Source organism: Artemia sp. Qi Xiang Cuo, chromosome 9 (assembly GCF_049724085.1).
Source record: "Artemia sp. Qi Xiang Cuo chromosome 9, ASM4972408v1, whole genome shotgun sequence".
Classification (NCBI taxonomy): domain Eukaryota; kingdom Metazoa; phylum Arthropoda; class Branchiopoda; order Anostraca; family Artemiidae; genus Artemia; species Artemia sp. Qi Xiang Cuo.
In genome coordinates, this window is record NC_142802.1 from 15679822 (window position 1) to 15696687 (window position 16866).

The following is a 16866-nucleotide window of genomic DNA, read 5'->3' on the forward strand; positions in this document are numbered from 1 at the left end:
AAAATAAAATAAAATAATTTACCAAGCGTGAAACTGCCACAAATCAGCATCGATAAATAAATGAAACCCAAAAAGAACAAAAGTTACAATAAATAAGCGAGTCAAACTCAAAGCGATTAGAAATTAACATGAGCAGGGCTCAAAACCCTTATGCCTTCCCAGGGACAGAACATAATTTACACTTACCGAAAAAATACAAATGAAGGTGCATTGTCAGTTTAATATACATATACCGATATTTAGTAATCAAAATATTAATATTATTTGATTTATTAAAGTAAAAACATTTATATTTTTTCAGTAAAGTGCAAGTTATATTCTGGCCTTGGGAAGGCATAGGGGCTTTGAGCCCTACTTATGTTGATTTCTGCTCGTTTTGAGTTTGAAAAAGTTTGCTAAAGTTTGTCAAGTTTATAAATGGTCGTAAATGGCAGAAAAACAGCGACTTTTGTTGGCTTGTAGTAAAATGTTTCTGTTTTAATATATATGTCACTCCGAAGAATTTCTTCAAGTACTGTCAGGAATAATGTACTATATTAGAAAAGAAAGAAAAAATAAAGAAATGGAGAAAGAAAGTGAACGAAGCGTAACATGCGGAAAAAAATTTGGAATATGGTGCATTTTTTTTGTCTCTGGTACATTTTTCATGCAATTTGTGGTACATTCTGTTTTGAGGTGTTGGTAACACTGGAGCTTAATCTAAATTTTAATGAATCATATTTTTAGAAATTAAAGTAAGTTAAACAGAAAACTTCTTATCAGGCTCTAGTAATTTTCCTAATCTTTTAGAGCATTGATTCTTTCCGTAGTAATACAGTAGATTCTAGGTGAAAGTCATAACATCAGGCACTGGTGTTCACCAATAGCTGCTTTAGTTTTTCTCTTACTTAGCTAAGGAGAATATGAACACAACTTTATGCATCTTTTGTTGTTCTTTCCAAAAATACTGATTGCTTATTTATATTATTGTATTTTTGAACCCTTAAAAGGAGCCTTGGTAAAATTATACTTTAGCTGCTTTTGGCTATCTTGGAAAGGGCTTAGGTTAGGAAAATGAAAATTTCAGGGATGGGTCTACAGGCTAAAGTATGTCCTGGAAAGGTATTTTGAAGTAGGGCCTACCTATCTCCACTCCTTCTCCCTTTAGAGGATCCCAAAATTTGCCTAGGCTACATAACATATCTATAACTATTAAAGTTTTGACGAATCAATATTTTATCTTAACTTTAAGGCATCAGTTTTTTTTTCTATGACTTTAATCAATGAAAAGGAATTTCTGTTAGTTCTGCAGATTTCTTACATAAATCAATGTTTTTTTTCAAGATTTTGGAAATGTATTTGCATATCTTTAAAACCTTATGCATTAGGATTGAGCAAAGTTGTGAAGCTGAAAACAATTGTGTTGTACTTCATTTGGTCAATATCTACCAAATCATATTATTGAGTTAGGACTAAAGTGAATGCACCATTTGATGCCTTTTTTAATGCTGATTACAAATATAATAAGCATTTCTATCAAAAATGAATTTCAGCCCCCCTATATATGCCAATTCAGGGTTAGGTTAGGTATAGCCTATATAGGGGGGGGGGGCTGAAATTCATTTCTGATATAAATACTTATTATATTCGTAATCAGCATAAAAAAAGGCATCAAATGGTGTATTCACTTTATTCCTAACTCAATAATATGATTTGGTAGATATTGACCCTTCATTTAAGCAGAAGATCTATTTTGCAAGGTTTCACTTTCATAACACACATATTTTTAAAGGGCATCAAAGGTCAGGACCCTCTAGAGAGAAACAGAGCAGAGGTAGGTACTTCAAAATACCTTCCTGGGACATACTTTAGCCTGTAGACCCATCCCTGAAAGTTTCATTTTCCTAACCTAACCCCTTTCAAAGATAGCCAAAAGTAGCTAAAGTGGAATTTTACTGGAGCCTTAAAGTGGCACCTTGGATAACTACTTTAAACCATTCCAAATAGGCTACTTGATTATAATTCCTGAATGTGTCTTGTTTCACTTTACATCACTCAACCCCTAATTAATTTAAATTGTAGCTTGGAGGAAAATTAAGGATTTTCATCCATGTAATGCTCTGTTATGACTTCTCTAGGTTGTTTTCTAAATTTGGGTTGAGGACTTAGCAGCTTCCCAGTTGTGCAGGAACTCTTGTAGTAGCCATTCGTTTTCTAGATTTTTCTTGAATCCACCTGTTGAATCAGCAGCCACTGTATCTTCAGAGAGTAGATTCCACAAGTTTGCTACTTGTTGGCTGAAAAAATGGCTTCTTTCATGGACTAAGGAGCATTTCTTGAAGATCTTTTTGGAATGACCTCTAGTCACAGAACGTTCTGGGGGGGAGGTTAAGGAGACTAGGCAGAACGTTTTTGGAAATAATTTTGTGGGTCATTATCATGTCACCACATTTCCTCTGATATGCAAGAGTAGGAAGCTTCAAGTGATGTAAACACTTTGTATGGTATTTGTTTGAGGCCTTTAACCATCTTTGTTGCTCTTTGTTGAACTCTTTCTAGTATTTCTTTGTCTTTCTTGAAATAAAGTGACACCAGGGACATTCCAACATCTAGTTGCATAGGCAAACTAGTGCCTTGTAGAGCTTCATAAACACACTTGGGAGTCTGCTAGAGATAGTTCTTTTGATCATTCCAAGAGATTGGAGGCCAGATGATGATACAGATTTTGCATGGGTGCTGAACTTTAGTTGACAATCAACAATGACTCCAAGATCCCTTTCTTCAGAGACTACAAAAAGGGGGTTATCTTGGAGATGATATTGCTGATGTGTAATATGATTGCCAAAGTGGATTTTTGTCAAGTGGTATTTGTCAGCATTGAACAAGAGGAGCCATGTATCAGCCCAAGTCCCAAGAATAAATATAGTCCTAATGGAAAAATAAATAGTTGAGTTTACATATATAGCCTAGATTGTGTTTCCAAAAGCAGGACTCTTTTCTCCTTAATTTAATGGCAACTGGTAAACAATCAGCTGGAGGAAAAAAGTGGCACTACTGAAAATTCAACAAGTATATCATTAATTGGGTTCAAAAGGTCATATTTTAATAATTGTAAATTTTCAGAAGAGCAAACAAAAAACCTCACAACTTTTTTATTTCCCCTCTAATAACTATAAAAAACAAAACAGATTAATATAATAATAATAATAATAATATAGATTTATTACCTGCCAAAACTGTAAAAGATACAATGGGCAGCAGAGTATAAAAAAGTGAAAAAAATCCAAAAAGAAAAAAAAAGACAAACAACAAAGTACGGTTTAACACAAATATATACAATGAAATGGGCCCTCAACATCAACATTCAAATAACACATTCAACTCAAGTCTGTCCCTGAAGAGTTACCCAAGGATGACCTAGAGTCATGAACTTTTTATGAAAACTCACTACTCTGACAGGAACTGCCAAGGCAGGGTCTATCAATCCAAATCTACTGATCAAATACCGGTTTATGGACCATGGTGGTAATCCAAGCAGATACTTAGCATATTTAAAATAAATTGTGCCCAACTTTTTCTTCTCTGTCTGTGTGAAGCAACTCCAAAATGGAGAGATGTAGAGAAAACTTGGTAAAACAAATGCATTATACAATCGGGCTAAAATATCACAACTAAATCTTGCCTTGCTCAGGACAAGCTTTCCATATGCAGAACAAACTTTTCTAAGGGTATCAGCGATAATAAGTATGCGTGTGGCCTTGAGTGATGTACCGATTGGGACTCCAAGCTAAGTAAGTGATGGAACAGATTTGATTTCTGTATCATCTAGCATAATGCATATGTCCTCAGTCGACACTTTATAATTGAAAAATAACAATTCAGTTTTTGATGGATTAAATGTATGGCCGACACAAGCATATTCTACCTTTAATGCACTAAAACAACTCTTTATTCCATTCAGGGTTCTACTAATGTTTAAAATGTCGTTGGCATAACCTATGAGCAACACATCAATCCCACATAAAATACACGTTGTTGGTGCTTTATGTTGCACTTTGATTACGGAATTATTGAATAAATCTGGTGAATTTACTGCTCCTTGCCTAATACCCTTATTCACTGGTATATCAATTTCTAAAAGCATATCACAATCCCAACCAGGACACTTTATCCTAACACAAAGATTACTATACATTGAATCAAGGGGTCCGATGACCAAATTTTCTACGCCTCTCTCTGCTGCAAAGAGTAAAATATGTTTGTGGATAGACGAATCGAAAGCACGGGCAAGATCATGGGCTGCTAAAACTAAAGAATCATTGTCATTCTCAGCGTCAGTCAGTATAGACACCAGCAAGTAAAGGGCATGATCACATCCAAGCAATTGCTGGAACCCAAACTGGTGTAGGGGAACCGAGCACTTGCTTCTAATTTCATCACAAATAAGAAGCTCAAATAGTTTACATAGTGTAGTCGACACAGTAATGGGCCTAAATGAAGAGCACTGGGAGGGAGGCTTCCCTGGTTTGAGAATAGGTGTTATTACACCAATGCAAAAGGTATCCGGGACGATACCTCTGGTAATGATAATTTGGAATAATAATGATACATGTTCAAGAAGTTGTTCACTAACATAGAGTAAATGCTGGCCACAAATTTTATCAAAGCCTCTCGAAAATTTCTTTTTTACCTTTTTCAGGCATTCACGTATTATACTTCTATTAACTACCATGTTCTCTTTCGACAGTTTAAGCACGTCATCTAGCTCACTCTGGTAAGAAGTCCATAGTGCTTGGTCAGAACTTTTGAACTGATTCGTAAAGTAAGTATTCCAGGCTTCTGTTGTTAAAAGGAAAACCTCAGAGATTATTTCTTTGGACTCCAGTAAATTCCACCAAAGAAGTTTGGGATCGGACTTGCTTTTCTTGCTGTATTCGTCAATTATGTCTCTGCGGTGCTTAGACAAGGCTTTGGCAAAGGCACGTTTAGTATGATTCTTCACTTTCCAGACTTGCCCAGATCTTGGCTTACCACTGTCACACCATAGGCGAAACCAGAACTTTGCAGTCTGGCATGCTTCTGTTAAATTTAGGTTAGCGGACCATCCTCTAATTTCAGTGTTTACTCGAACTTTTCGAGACGGTACGGCTGCTGATTCGGCACACCAAAGGGCATGGCATATTGAGGCAGAGTAAATGTTCAACAGAAGTTTCTGCTCTTCGGCCGGGATGTCACTGTTGGACATCAGTAGCAGGAAAGGGACTTGGATCTTTTCAAGGATGCTATTACACACTTGTTGATACTGTTGGATCACAGCATCATCGAGCTTCCAATCTTGCACAACTTTGAGCTTTGGAGCTGCGCTTTTTTTTACTTCAGAGAATGGGCAAGCAAAACTCAAGAATATAGGTAAGTGATTGCTAAGTGTACCACCCATTAGTACCAGCACAGATTCGTTCTGGACATTGAATGATGTAACAACATGGTCGAGATTAGATACAGAGCCACTATTATGACAATAACCGAAGTTTTTTTCTTTATCCACAACCTTGAAGCCATCTGGTAAGACTCCTAAAGCTATATGTGTTCTAGGACTGTCAGTATCAGTAAGGTCGCAATTTAAGTCGCCGATAATTAAATAGTCATGACCCGACTGCTTTATTCTCAACACACATTTAGCAAGTTTCTCGCAGGATAGGTTGAATTTTCTCTCTGATCGATCATTCTTGTAATTAGTAGGAAGGTAAACACAGATCAGAACAATACCATAAACGTCCACTGCGATAAAACTGTCTTGCTGCTTGACAAGTTTGGCGGAGATGTGATCTTTAATTACAATAGCAATGCCTCCAGATGGCCTTCCTCTACAGCTTGATTTCGCTTCTCTAATAAAGAACCAATGCTTGTCAGAGAACTTGATACAATCCAAGCTATCCTTGCTTAAGAAGTGTTCTTGTATGCAAACTATGTCATGATCCTTGGCAAATTGTTTTATAATTGGCACCTTATCACGCAGATTTCCGTTCATATTCCAAGATATTACTTTAAGAGATGAAATGGTGGCTCTTGTCATTGCAGTTTCTTCATTGCTTTCAGGACTTCGGGACAACAGATGCTATAACAGGGGTGCTTATTGGATTTGCAAAGCGCGCACCGAATAGGATTTTCGCAAGGATGCTCCTTTTTTGAAGCATGCCCTTCTTCGCCACATCTAGCGCAACGTTTATAGTTTTCACATTTCGACGCTAGGTGTCCATAGTTTTGACAGTTGAAGCACCGGCGTGGGACATTAATAAACTCATCAATATGAATTCTTTCGTATCCTATCAAGGGCGGGTTCCGCATTGCATGTTGCAGATCACTTTTAAGGGAAAACTGCAGTTTGAAGGACCTGGTTGCTCGGATTTGCTCTGCTTTAACACAATTCGGGACCACGGCTAATGGAGCATCAGCATCAATTTCTGTGGGTACAAGTCTAGCTATACCAGAAAAGGTAGGAGTTTTCATTTTGGGGTCTAAAGTCGCATTATCACCTTTTAGAATAGCAACACTTAGTTTTTCAGCCGCTTGTTTATCTTTAAGGTTTATACGCCGTTCAGTTTAGGTTTGCCTCAGCTCACGAACATGTTCTGTTATGCTTGAATCGTTGTTATATAGTTTGTCAATAAAAGCTTTTCTCCCAGCAGCGGAATGTGGCGGGTTTGCCGGCTTCTTAAGAATGACAGCATAGGTGGAACTTGTCGGTGCTTGTGTTGGCAGGCTATGCATTGTTGAGTCCTTATTTTGGGCAATCAGTGAATCTAACTTCATATTCATCTCGTTAATGTTTCTGGTAACAAATGCGCTGAGTTGGCTACCGCAAGAGGGGACTTCTTGGGGCTCGGCAATAACAAAAGTCGGTAGCTCCACACTATATATGTAAACTCAACTATTTATTTTTCCATTAGGACTATATTTATTCTTGGGACTTGGGCTGATACATGGCCTCAAATAAATGCCATACAAAGAGTGTTTACATTACTTGAAGCTTCCTACTCTTGCATACCGGAGGAAACGTGGTGACATGATAATGACCCACAAAATTATTTCCAAAAATGTTCTGCCTAGTCTTCTTACCCCCCCCCCCCCCTAGAACGTTCTGTGACTAGAGGTCATTCCAAAAAGATCTTCAAGAAATGCTCCTTAGTCCATGAAAGAAGCCATTTTTTCAGCCAACAAGTAGCAAACTTGTGGAATCCACTCTCGGAAGATACAGTGGCAGCTGATTCAACAGGTGCATTCAAGAAAAATCTAGACAAAGAATGGCTACAGCAAGAGTTCCTGTACAACTGGGAAGCTGCTGAGTCTTCAACCCAAATTTAGAAAACAACCCACAGAAGTCATAACAGAGCATTACAAGGAGGAAAATACTTAATTTTGCTCCAAGCTACAATTTAAATTAATTAGGGGTTGAATGATGTAAAGTGAAACAAGACACATTCAGGAATTATAATCAAGTAGCCTATTTGGAATGGTTTAAATTAGTTATCCAAGGTGCTACTTTAAGGCTCCAGTAAAATTCTACTTTAGTTTCTTTTTGCTATTTTTGAAAGGGGTTAGGTTAGGAAAATGAAACTTTCAGGAATGGGTCTACAGGCTGAAGTATGTCCCAGGAAGGTATTTTGAAGCACCTACCTCTGCTCTGTTTCCCTCTAGAGGGTCCTGACCTTTGATGCCCTTTAAAAATTTGTGTGTTATAAAAGTGAAACCTTGCAAAATAGATCTTCTGCTTAAATGAAGGGTCAATATCTACCAAATCATATTATTGAGTTAGGACTAAAGTGAATACACCATTTGATGCCTTTTTTTATCCTGATTACAAATATAATAAGTATTTCTATCAGAAATGAATTTCAGCCCCCCCTATATAGGCTATACCTAACCTAACCCTGAATTGGCATATATAGGGGGCTGAAATTCATTTCTGATAGAAATGCTTATTATATTTGTAATCAGCATTAAAAAAGGCATCCAAGTATACAAGGGTACACTGTTACATGGAAAGGGTTGTCAAATTTTAGTTGTGTTTTGTTTTAAGGTGAAATTTTTTTATAGTATCCTTGGATTTTTATTAGTAATTTTTATGTTGTTGTTGCGCACTGAGGACGGTCAAGCGGAGGTCTTGACCAAAATATTTGTATTTTAGTCCACATTTTTCACTGGCTTGTATAATCCTCGTTTTTTTTCTCTTCTTTACTATTTTTTTGTTATAAGTTATGAACTTTGTCCATTGTTTACATATAGTAATGGTTATTGGGAAGTATACAGACGTTTTTTCTGGTGGGGGGATGGGGTTACGTGGGAGGATCTTTTCATAGAGAAAGTTTTTATGGGGAAGCTTTTATTTCCCAGCATTATTTAAAAAATGATAGGAAATTAAGTAAATAAAAAAGAAGTTTTTTGAACTGAAAGTAAGGAGCAACATTAAAACTTAAAATGAACAGAAATTATTACATATATGAGGGGGTTTGCGCCCTAGTCAATATCTTGCTCTTTACACTAAAAATTTTTTAGTACTTACAAAAGAGTTATTTCTTCTTATTAAATGGCCTTTGTGATTCATGGGTCATTCTTAAAGAATTGGAACAAAATTTGAACTTTAGCATAAAGAGCAAGGTATTGATTAGGGGGCAAATCCCCTCATATATGTAATATTTTCTGTTTGTTTTAAATTTAATGTTACTCCTTACTTTCTGTTTAAAAAACTTGTTTTTCTTATTTAATAATACAGATGTCCGACCAGCTTATACTGGAATGCTAAAAAAAGGTATTGATAGTTATGTATCCATTGAAGGTGTTCTTGATGATGAGGAAGTATTCCTAAAGATAGTGTTGCCATAAAACGTTGATTTATTTAAACCATCTGTTCAGGTTTATTAAGCAGTATTTATTAAATGATCATAGGTTTAAAACTTTAAACATTTTTGATCATACCACACCAAAACATTAAAAGATTTAGGATGCTCAAAAATGGGGACTTAAATTTTTTCCTCTAGTCAGCTTTAAAAATGAAAAATTATAAGTTTCTTGTGGTGGTTCCCAATGCAAAAAACAAATTTGAAGCTAATTTTGGCTGTATCAATTCGTGACGCCTGAAAATGAACCTCAATACTGTTATGCCTCTGATAGACTTTTGACTTAGTAGACAGGACCAGATACACCTCAGTGAAATAAATGTTTTGAAGATTGGTTAAATTGATATTTGACCCTTGAAGCTGGTCAGCAAATTTTGTATTCTCTGGTGGGCTTATACTTAAAGGGCATGTAGTTAGTGACAAGAAGACCTCAGTGAAGACAAAAGCTATGGACAAGAATTTTTGTTGAGATCCAAGGTACCCAAAACAGGCTTAAATTTGTTTAGTTTCCGATTGGCTATTAGCCTACCGTGTATGTTTACTCAACCAAACAACCCTTAGAGGGGGAAAATATCTTCAAAAAGGAGTTAAATTGATTTGAGAACTAAAAAATGGGTCAAACATCGTTTTTCTCGAATTGGCGCAAAATTTTCATGGTAAGTTGACTGGACCTAAGGGACCTCCCTCCCCTGAACGTTTTCTGAATTTACTTCCAGCATCAAAACCTTATATAATGATAACCATTTCTTTTGAATAAATGTTCTTTGTTGTAAGATAATTAATCCACGTTTCTTAGTCAAGAATATAATGTGTCATATACAATTGGGGGCAGTAATGTGATATAGATGTTAGGAACATTTTGAAAAGTAATAGTCTAGCTTCGAATTCTTCAACCTTGTCATCCCCATATGGTTTCTTCTGGTGTATAGTAAGTTGGCTTAATCATGTAGGTGCTTTTTGTTTCAGTCCATTTTTAGTTCATCCATTAAGAATAAGAAAACTTTTGTTTAGCAGTTATGTTTTCTTTTTTTTCAATTACATTTATTCAATCTTATTTTGTATGGTCATTGTTCATATGCAGTTGTTTTTGATGATGCAGCTTACTCTCAACATGTCTCTTGAAGAATAGGCTCAGGAGTTTCTGGATATGACACCCTCCTGAAATATGAAAACACCTGCATATTGGCTGTGACCTAATTGAACTCCGTCCCCCTAATATTTATTCGATCCCCTCATTTTCTGCGTAACCCTGTATCCTTTATCAGTAAAATAAAAAGTTATTATTATTTTCTTCATTGTACGCTTATTTATATAATATTTACTTCTTATTAAAACCACAAATTGACTCCCCTCCTTTTAGGGATCCTTAGTAAAGTAATCTTTTTATTAAGAAATCCACATATTAATATGCCGGTTTTAGACAAAATATGCCGTTTATTTTACGCTTGAGTTGAAATTTTGTGATTTCCCACCCCCTAGTTTTTACTCAAATCAATCCCCCCCCTCCCCTGCTACGTTTAAAGCTCTACCTGTTTCTTACAAAACTCATTTTGAAACTTGTAAATACTTTATATTTTGTTTGATTCCCTTATGCACAGTTGAGCTCTAAATAATGTTTGGGTGCTCTTTACTATCACTCTTTTTTACCCAGTGTACTTTTACAGGGCAAATCCTTGTCCCTCAGGGCCAAAAATTCAATGGTGTCAGTCAATAAGATTATATAATACCAACCTGAAACGATATTGCTATTAATGCTGTTCTGCTATTGAGTTGTTTGTGTTTTGTAGGCTATGCTGTTTTTTATGTGTTTTGTAGATGATCGTTATCCAACCTGAAATGATATTTCAATTAATGCTGTTCCACTTTTGAGTTGTGTGTGTTTTGTATGCTTGTATGAATGCTTGTATACTTTTGAAATACTTGATTTACAAAGCTGATGCCCACAGCAAAATTGCTGACGGAAAATCATGCAAATCTTGAATTTCGTCAGGAATGTGAGCTTTTCTTTAATTTAAGCCCCTTCCTCAGCAGTGTGTTCATACTTGAATCTTATTGCTGAAGGTAATAATTCTGAATCTGATTTCTTTGAAAATATATCTAAATTTTAATTTGAACGCTATTTCCAGGAAAATCAATCATGAATAAGGAAATGGTTCGCTTTGAAGGCTGTGGAAATCTTGACAAAATTTGTATAGCGATAATATCTCAGAAGGAACAGGACTATTATCAAAATACAAATGTTGAAGAGTCCTTACATGTTGTTTTTCGCATTCTTGATGATCTGAGACTGTTTGAACCACCAAAAGCTGTAACAACAAAATCCAAAGAGAAATTTGAGCATTACAAAAAAAGAGGAAACGGTGCATTTGTCTCATGCGACTTTGATGCAGCTCTTAGTGACTACCATACTGCTTCTCAATTTGCCAAATGCAAAGAAGACTTGGCTATATTATATGGAAATATTTCAGCAGTCTTATTTAACTTAGGTAAATTTTTAAAGAGTCTTGAAGCAATTAACCTTGCTGTATCACATGATTATCCAAGAGACAAATTCCCCAAAGTTTATAAACGAACTCTCGATTGTTTCAAAGAAATAGGAGCCACAATACCTCTAGGATTATCGCCTTCTCAAAATGAGTCAGTATTTCAGATCATGATAAGTGAAGCTATTGGCAATTTTAAGTCAAAGAAGTCAACCACTTTTCCCAATTTCGCTTTAAAATATGTAGGAAAAAAAGATTTCAAAAGGAATAAAGATATCGAAGCTGTTTCCGATTGTGTGTCAATTATTTGGGATGAAACTAAAGGCTCTTGCATGACCGCGAATTCCGACATATCTGCAGGAGAATTGATCCTCAGTGAAACTCCAGTGGCGAAAAGCTTAGACATTAAAAATTCTGCTAAGTTTTGTCATGAGTGCTTTTACCCTGTGCAAGTACCTTATCCATGTAAATTGTGCACTTTTGTTCTATTTTGCTCACTTGAATGCAAGAAAACTGCCGCGGATCGACACAAGAGAGAATGTCTGCTCCTTCCGCGTACGCAGGATGATGAGCTCGATATGAGGCCATTATGGGCAGTGCAGCTTATTTGTCAGCATCCACCACAAGAATTCATAGATCAGACCATTGAAATTTTTGAACAGAAGGGTAAGAAGGAAAGTGTTTACGGAAAGATTTGTGAGCTTCAGTCTCATTCTAATACCAACCACATGATGTCAAAAATCTGTTTAGCATCTTCTTCGTGGTTTGTTACTAGATTGCTTGCAGACTATTTTCAGGGATGCACAACCCCGATAAAGAGCCGAATCGAGTCACTGTCGGATGTAATGTATCATGTAGCATTCGTAGTTGCTAAGCTTTTATCGGTTGCTAAATTCAATAAATCTGGAATAGGTTTCAATGAACTTAGAATAAGTCCAAGTTCATTTAAGACTATTGGTGGTGCATTGGCTCTGACGTATAGCAGATTTAACCATGCTTGTGATGACAACACATTACAATATGATGTAGGTCCCAGGAGGCTCATTGTTTCAAAACGGCCAATCAAGAAAGGTGAAGAAATTACAGTAAACTATGGTCAGAGTGTTCTGGCCTGCACGTATGCAGAAAGACAAAGCCACCTAAGAAGGAACTACTGTTTTGAATGTCATTGTGCTGTCTGTCAAATCCCTCCACCATTTGTAAAAGAAATTAATGGCAATGTCAATATGGAAGAGATACATTCCTTTATCTGTGGAGGCTGTGGTGACAAGTATGTTTGGACTGATCTAAACCCTAAAAAAAAACATATTTGCAAGAAGTGCCAAAAGACTCTTCCATTTGGCTCTATGTTATATAAATATCAAGGTATGTTTAGGAGAGCTAATTTGTTGGTGGAATGTGAAGATTTTTATGATAAACAAAATTTTTGTTCTCTACTTAGTCTGATTGCTGAATTCCATGCTCTGTGTGGTTCTCCATCATATTTTGGTGTTATGTTAGAAGCAAAGCTTCAGACTGTATTGGATTCGTTTGCAGCAGAGGCTGTGCTATCTGAAAATAAATAGCCAAAAGACTCAATCTATTGACTCTCTGAAATTATTTTGTATCATGTGATTGTAGTTTCTATTTCTTCTTTGTATCGACGCTTAATTAGACATTTGTGACGAGTAAAAAGGTCCAAACCCAATTTGACTTTGCAAGGAAAATGTTCTCCATCATTTAATTCGTTCTTTGAATACGCTTGAAGAAAAAATACTAAATAAACATTTGCAATGATTGTCTATAGCTATATTTTTCTTAGTGTTCCTTTTTCTTTAGGGTTTTCTTTCTGCACAGTTTCACTTTCCTTTGCTTTAGAGATAAAATGTGTTATTAAGTGAAAGTTGTGTCTACTTCTCTTCTGTCACTGATCAAATTCGTTCAAGAGAAATATTCTACTCAAGCTCCTCCCCCCCAATCCAGAACACTGTGCTGGATTGTCCCTAACCGAATTGATGTCTACAAGACCCTTTGGTTTAACTACTTTTATTAAGCAACTGTGTAAACGTGTTAAAAGAAAATGCGAGGAAATAAGTTAGCTTTATTGAATCAAATAGCTCTTACGAAAAGACCAGGAGTAGCAATAAAAGAGAGGGGTAATTATCTCTCCGTCCCCCCTTGGATTTTGAAAAAAAAACTCTTTTGAGTATTTTAATTGAAAACAGGTTTTTTGGTGTTTTCATTGAAAAGGTTAAAAAAAGAACAAATTTACCCCCTTGATTTTGAAAAATACATTCCCCTCCCTACATTTTTGTCAAATGACGCCCCTGAAAAGGCATTTTTGGTAAGGTATGCATGACCTCTGATGCTGTAACACTTAACCACTGCACGTGTTTGTTAACAGTGGCCAAAACCCATAGGTATAATATTAATGATTTTCTTTTTGCTTGCAAGCTTATATTATAACCTTTGACTATGGCCTGTGTAATACTTGCTCATTACCTTCAGTATCATCCAGACCTTAAGCGTATCAACAACTCTGTTTTTTTTTTACATTTTACTGTCAGTAATTAAGTTGCCATTACTCCACACACAAAAAAGGAAAACATGCTTTTGGAATTTTAGTCTTTTGTCGTTAAATTTGACCAAACCAATTTATTATTACATTTATTATAAACATAGCATAGTTATATTATATTTAAATTAATTTATGTTTATTTTTCCATAAATGTTTTTGTGTTGTTTTCCAGATCATGCTGGAAATTTGGACTTTGGGAAAAAAAGGGCGTAGGGCTAACTGTCTTCCATTTTTAATTGATCACTTAAAAAAACAATAGAACTTATAGTTCCCGATCGAATCAGCCCTCTCCTGATTTTCTAGGGCCATTGGTTTGATATGAACACCCCTGGGGAAAACGAAAATAGTAGTAAGTAAATAAACATACATCTGTGATAAGTAGGGCTCTATGATACGCTAAATCTGATGTTGAGATTTTCATTTGGATTACTTGACTTTTTGGGGATATTTTCCTTCTTTCTCGAAAATTAGACAAATTTTCTTAGACATATTTTCACAGCCACTTATTGTGGCACAATCTCTTTGGATTCTAATAAAGGGCACGATAACTTTTAATTTTTGTTTGATAGAATCTTTTCCCAATTCTCTAGCTTGGTCGATACGATAAACCTCTGGAAAAAAGGCTTCCATGATCTTTCTTCTTGGAAAAAATGCGAAACTCCACAGTTTTGTTACTTATATGTAGATTAAATTTTACAGTCAATCAAAATTTGAGTTTTTATATATGCTCTGTGGAAGACAAATCCTACAGTTAAGTCTCTTTGACAAATAATTTGCATCTTGCCTATTATCATATTAAACATAATGCGTGTTTTGGTTATTTTTACTCATATCTATTAAGCAAATTTTTTAGCATCTAAAAAAACACACAAGGGCTCAAAATAGTATAGATATACAAAAAAGAAAATGAAAGCAATAAGGAAGTTGCTATAGGAAGACTTCAACAACGAAACGAATACAATTTAACTATTGAAAGATGATTGAATAAATAATATATGACTTATTTAACCTAGAAAGAAAGCGATCAAGATGCTGCTGGGCAAGGCGGTATCCAGGATTTTTTTTTCGGAGGGGGGTTTTACTAAAAAAAAAATTGGGGGTGGGGGGTACACAAAATAAAACGCATACAAAATTTGTTTGTATCCATTTTTGTTACGTTTTAACGAGTCAGACAAACACTTTGGGGGGAGGGGTTCAAACCCCCTAATGAACTCCACCCCCCCCCCTCTGGGTATGGCCTTGCTGCTGGGCGCTAAATAAGTGTACAATTACTCGATATGCTTTAGCGAGCAGTTTATTTCTTAAGACCGAAAATCTTCTATAATCTTAACAGTAAGTTTAAAGATGTTTCAAAAGTTTATTGTGTGATGTATAATTGAAAAAGACAATCGAATTGATAGCGTCATCCATCAGGACAACTAAATTAATAGAATAGTATCGTGGTGGTGCAATAATGATACATAATTAAATAACCCTGTTCAAAGCATTCAACCGAAGAGAATGGTAAACTTCTGAGAAGTGCATTTTCGGGGATTTAACACTTGAAGAAAGGAATTAAGAACTAATAGCGGTTTTAGTAGTGTAGCATGTGACGACTTCATTAAAAAATAAGTTAAAATTTCAAAAAAAGTTGAATATTTAATATGACTATTTGACAATAAAGTAAGATTAAAGCTGAAATTTTTCTGTAGATGAGCATTTTTTTTATTTTTAAGAATTATCTAAAGTCAAAATCCAGACTGCACTAAGAATGCTTAGGTTAGCTAGGAAAAGCCTTAGCAGGCAAAGTTATCTAGTTGACTCAGTTATCGAGTTGAAATTTGTCAGTAGGGAAAAAAGAATATTTTAGAGGGTAGGTTTAAAAAAATCTCTCGAAAAATCTCTGAATTTAGTTTCTTATTTATTCACTTTTCATATTTATTCTCTTTTGCGTACTTTAAGTTTATTTAAAAGTCAATTAGAAATGAAATGTTGTATAAGGTAGGGTCTTCTTTTGTATCGGGTGATATTTCAGGATGATTATTGATAATTGACCAAATTGGTAAATTTATTCTAAAAAATAAGAGTAAAAAAGAAGAAAAACAAGTCATGAGGGGGCCAGAACAAATATTGGGGGGGGGGGTACACTTAAAACTGTATTATTGTAATATTGGGGGGGGGGTAGATAGTAGAAAGTCAGCACTTGCATGTAATTTTTCAATAAAAAATTATTTTGTCAACGGATCTTTGATTAGTAGAGTAATATAAGATCCACAAGACAATTAAATTGAAAGGACGCGGCAAGACTTTAGGTCGAACACACAAGTAGTATGTTACCTTATACTTTTCTGGGGCCCCTGTACCAAACAGGTTTTTCTGGTAGTCCTATTCTACAGGTCATTACATCTTTGCCAAGAGATTTATACAATTTCTAGTTCAAGGCATATACATGTCTTTTTTTTAGTGATAAACAAAAACCAGCATGTCTTGTTTCGCTGTTTTGCAATTATTTTTTTGTTACCTTATACTTTGCCAAGGCCCCTGTACCAAACAGGTTTTTCTGGTAGTCCTATTCTACAGGTAATTACATCTTTGCCAAGAGATTTACACAATTTCTAGTTCAAGGTATATACATGTCTTTTTTTTAGTGATAAACCAAAACCAGCATGTCTTGTTTCGCTGTTATGCAATTATTTTTTGTTACCTTATACTTTGCTGGGGCCCCCGTACCAAACAGGTTTTTCTGGTAGTCCTATTCTACAGGTCATTACATCTTTGCCAATAGATTTAAGCAATTTCTATTTTAAAGTATATACATGTCTTTTTTTTTAGTGATAAACCAAAAGCATCATGTATTGTTTTTCTGTTAGGAATTTTCTTTTTGTTACATTATACTTTGCTAAGGCCCCTGTACCAAACAGGTTTTTCTGGTAGTCCTATTCTACAGGTCATTACATCTTTGCCAAGAGATTTA

At 35.4% G+C, this 16866-nt stretch overlaps 2 protein-coding genes across 2 annotated transcripts in view; one reads left to right on the forward strand and one right to left on the reverse strand.

Annotated features, from left to right (window-relative positions):
* LOC148948356 (putative extracellular sulfatase Sulf-1 homolog) overlaps positions 1 to 16866 on the reverse strand; it is a 327273-nt gene that overhangs the window by 145509 nt on the left and 164898 nt on the right. The gene's annotated exons all lie outside the window — the stretch shown is intronic.
* LOC148948358 (protein-lysine N-methyltransferase SMYD4-like) lies at positions 234 to 13127 on the forward strand. Its single transcript, XM_089093898.1, has 2 exons — positions 234 to 242; positions 11000 to 13127. The coding sequence occupies exon 2, from the start codon at positions 11011 to 11013 to the stop codon at positions 12919 to 12921; it is 1911 nt and encodes a 636-aa protein (XP_088950024.1). The 5' UTR covers positions 234 to 242; positions 11000 to 11010; the 3' UTR covers positions 12922 to 13127.

Coding starts and splice junctions, on each gene's coding strand:
- LOC148948358 (XM_089093898.1), top strand. CDS start 11,011: ATGAATAAGGAAATGGTTCGCTTTGAAGGCTGTGGAAATCTTGACAAA.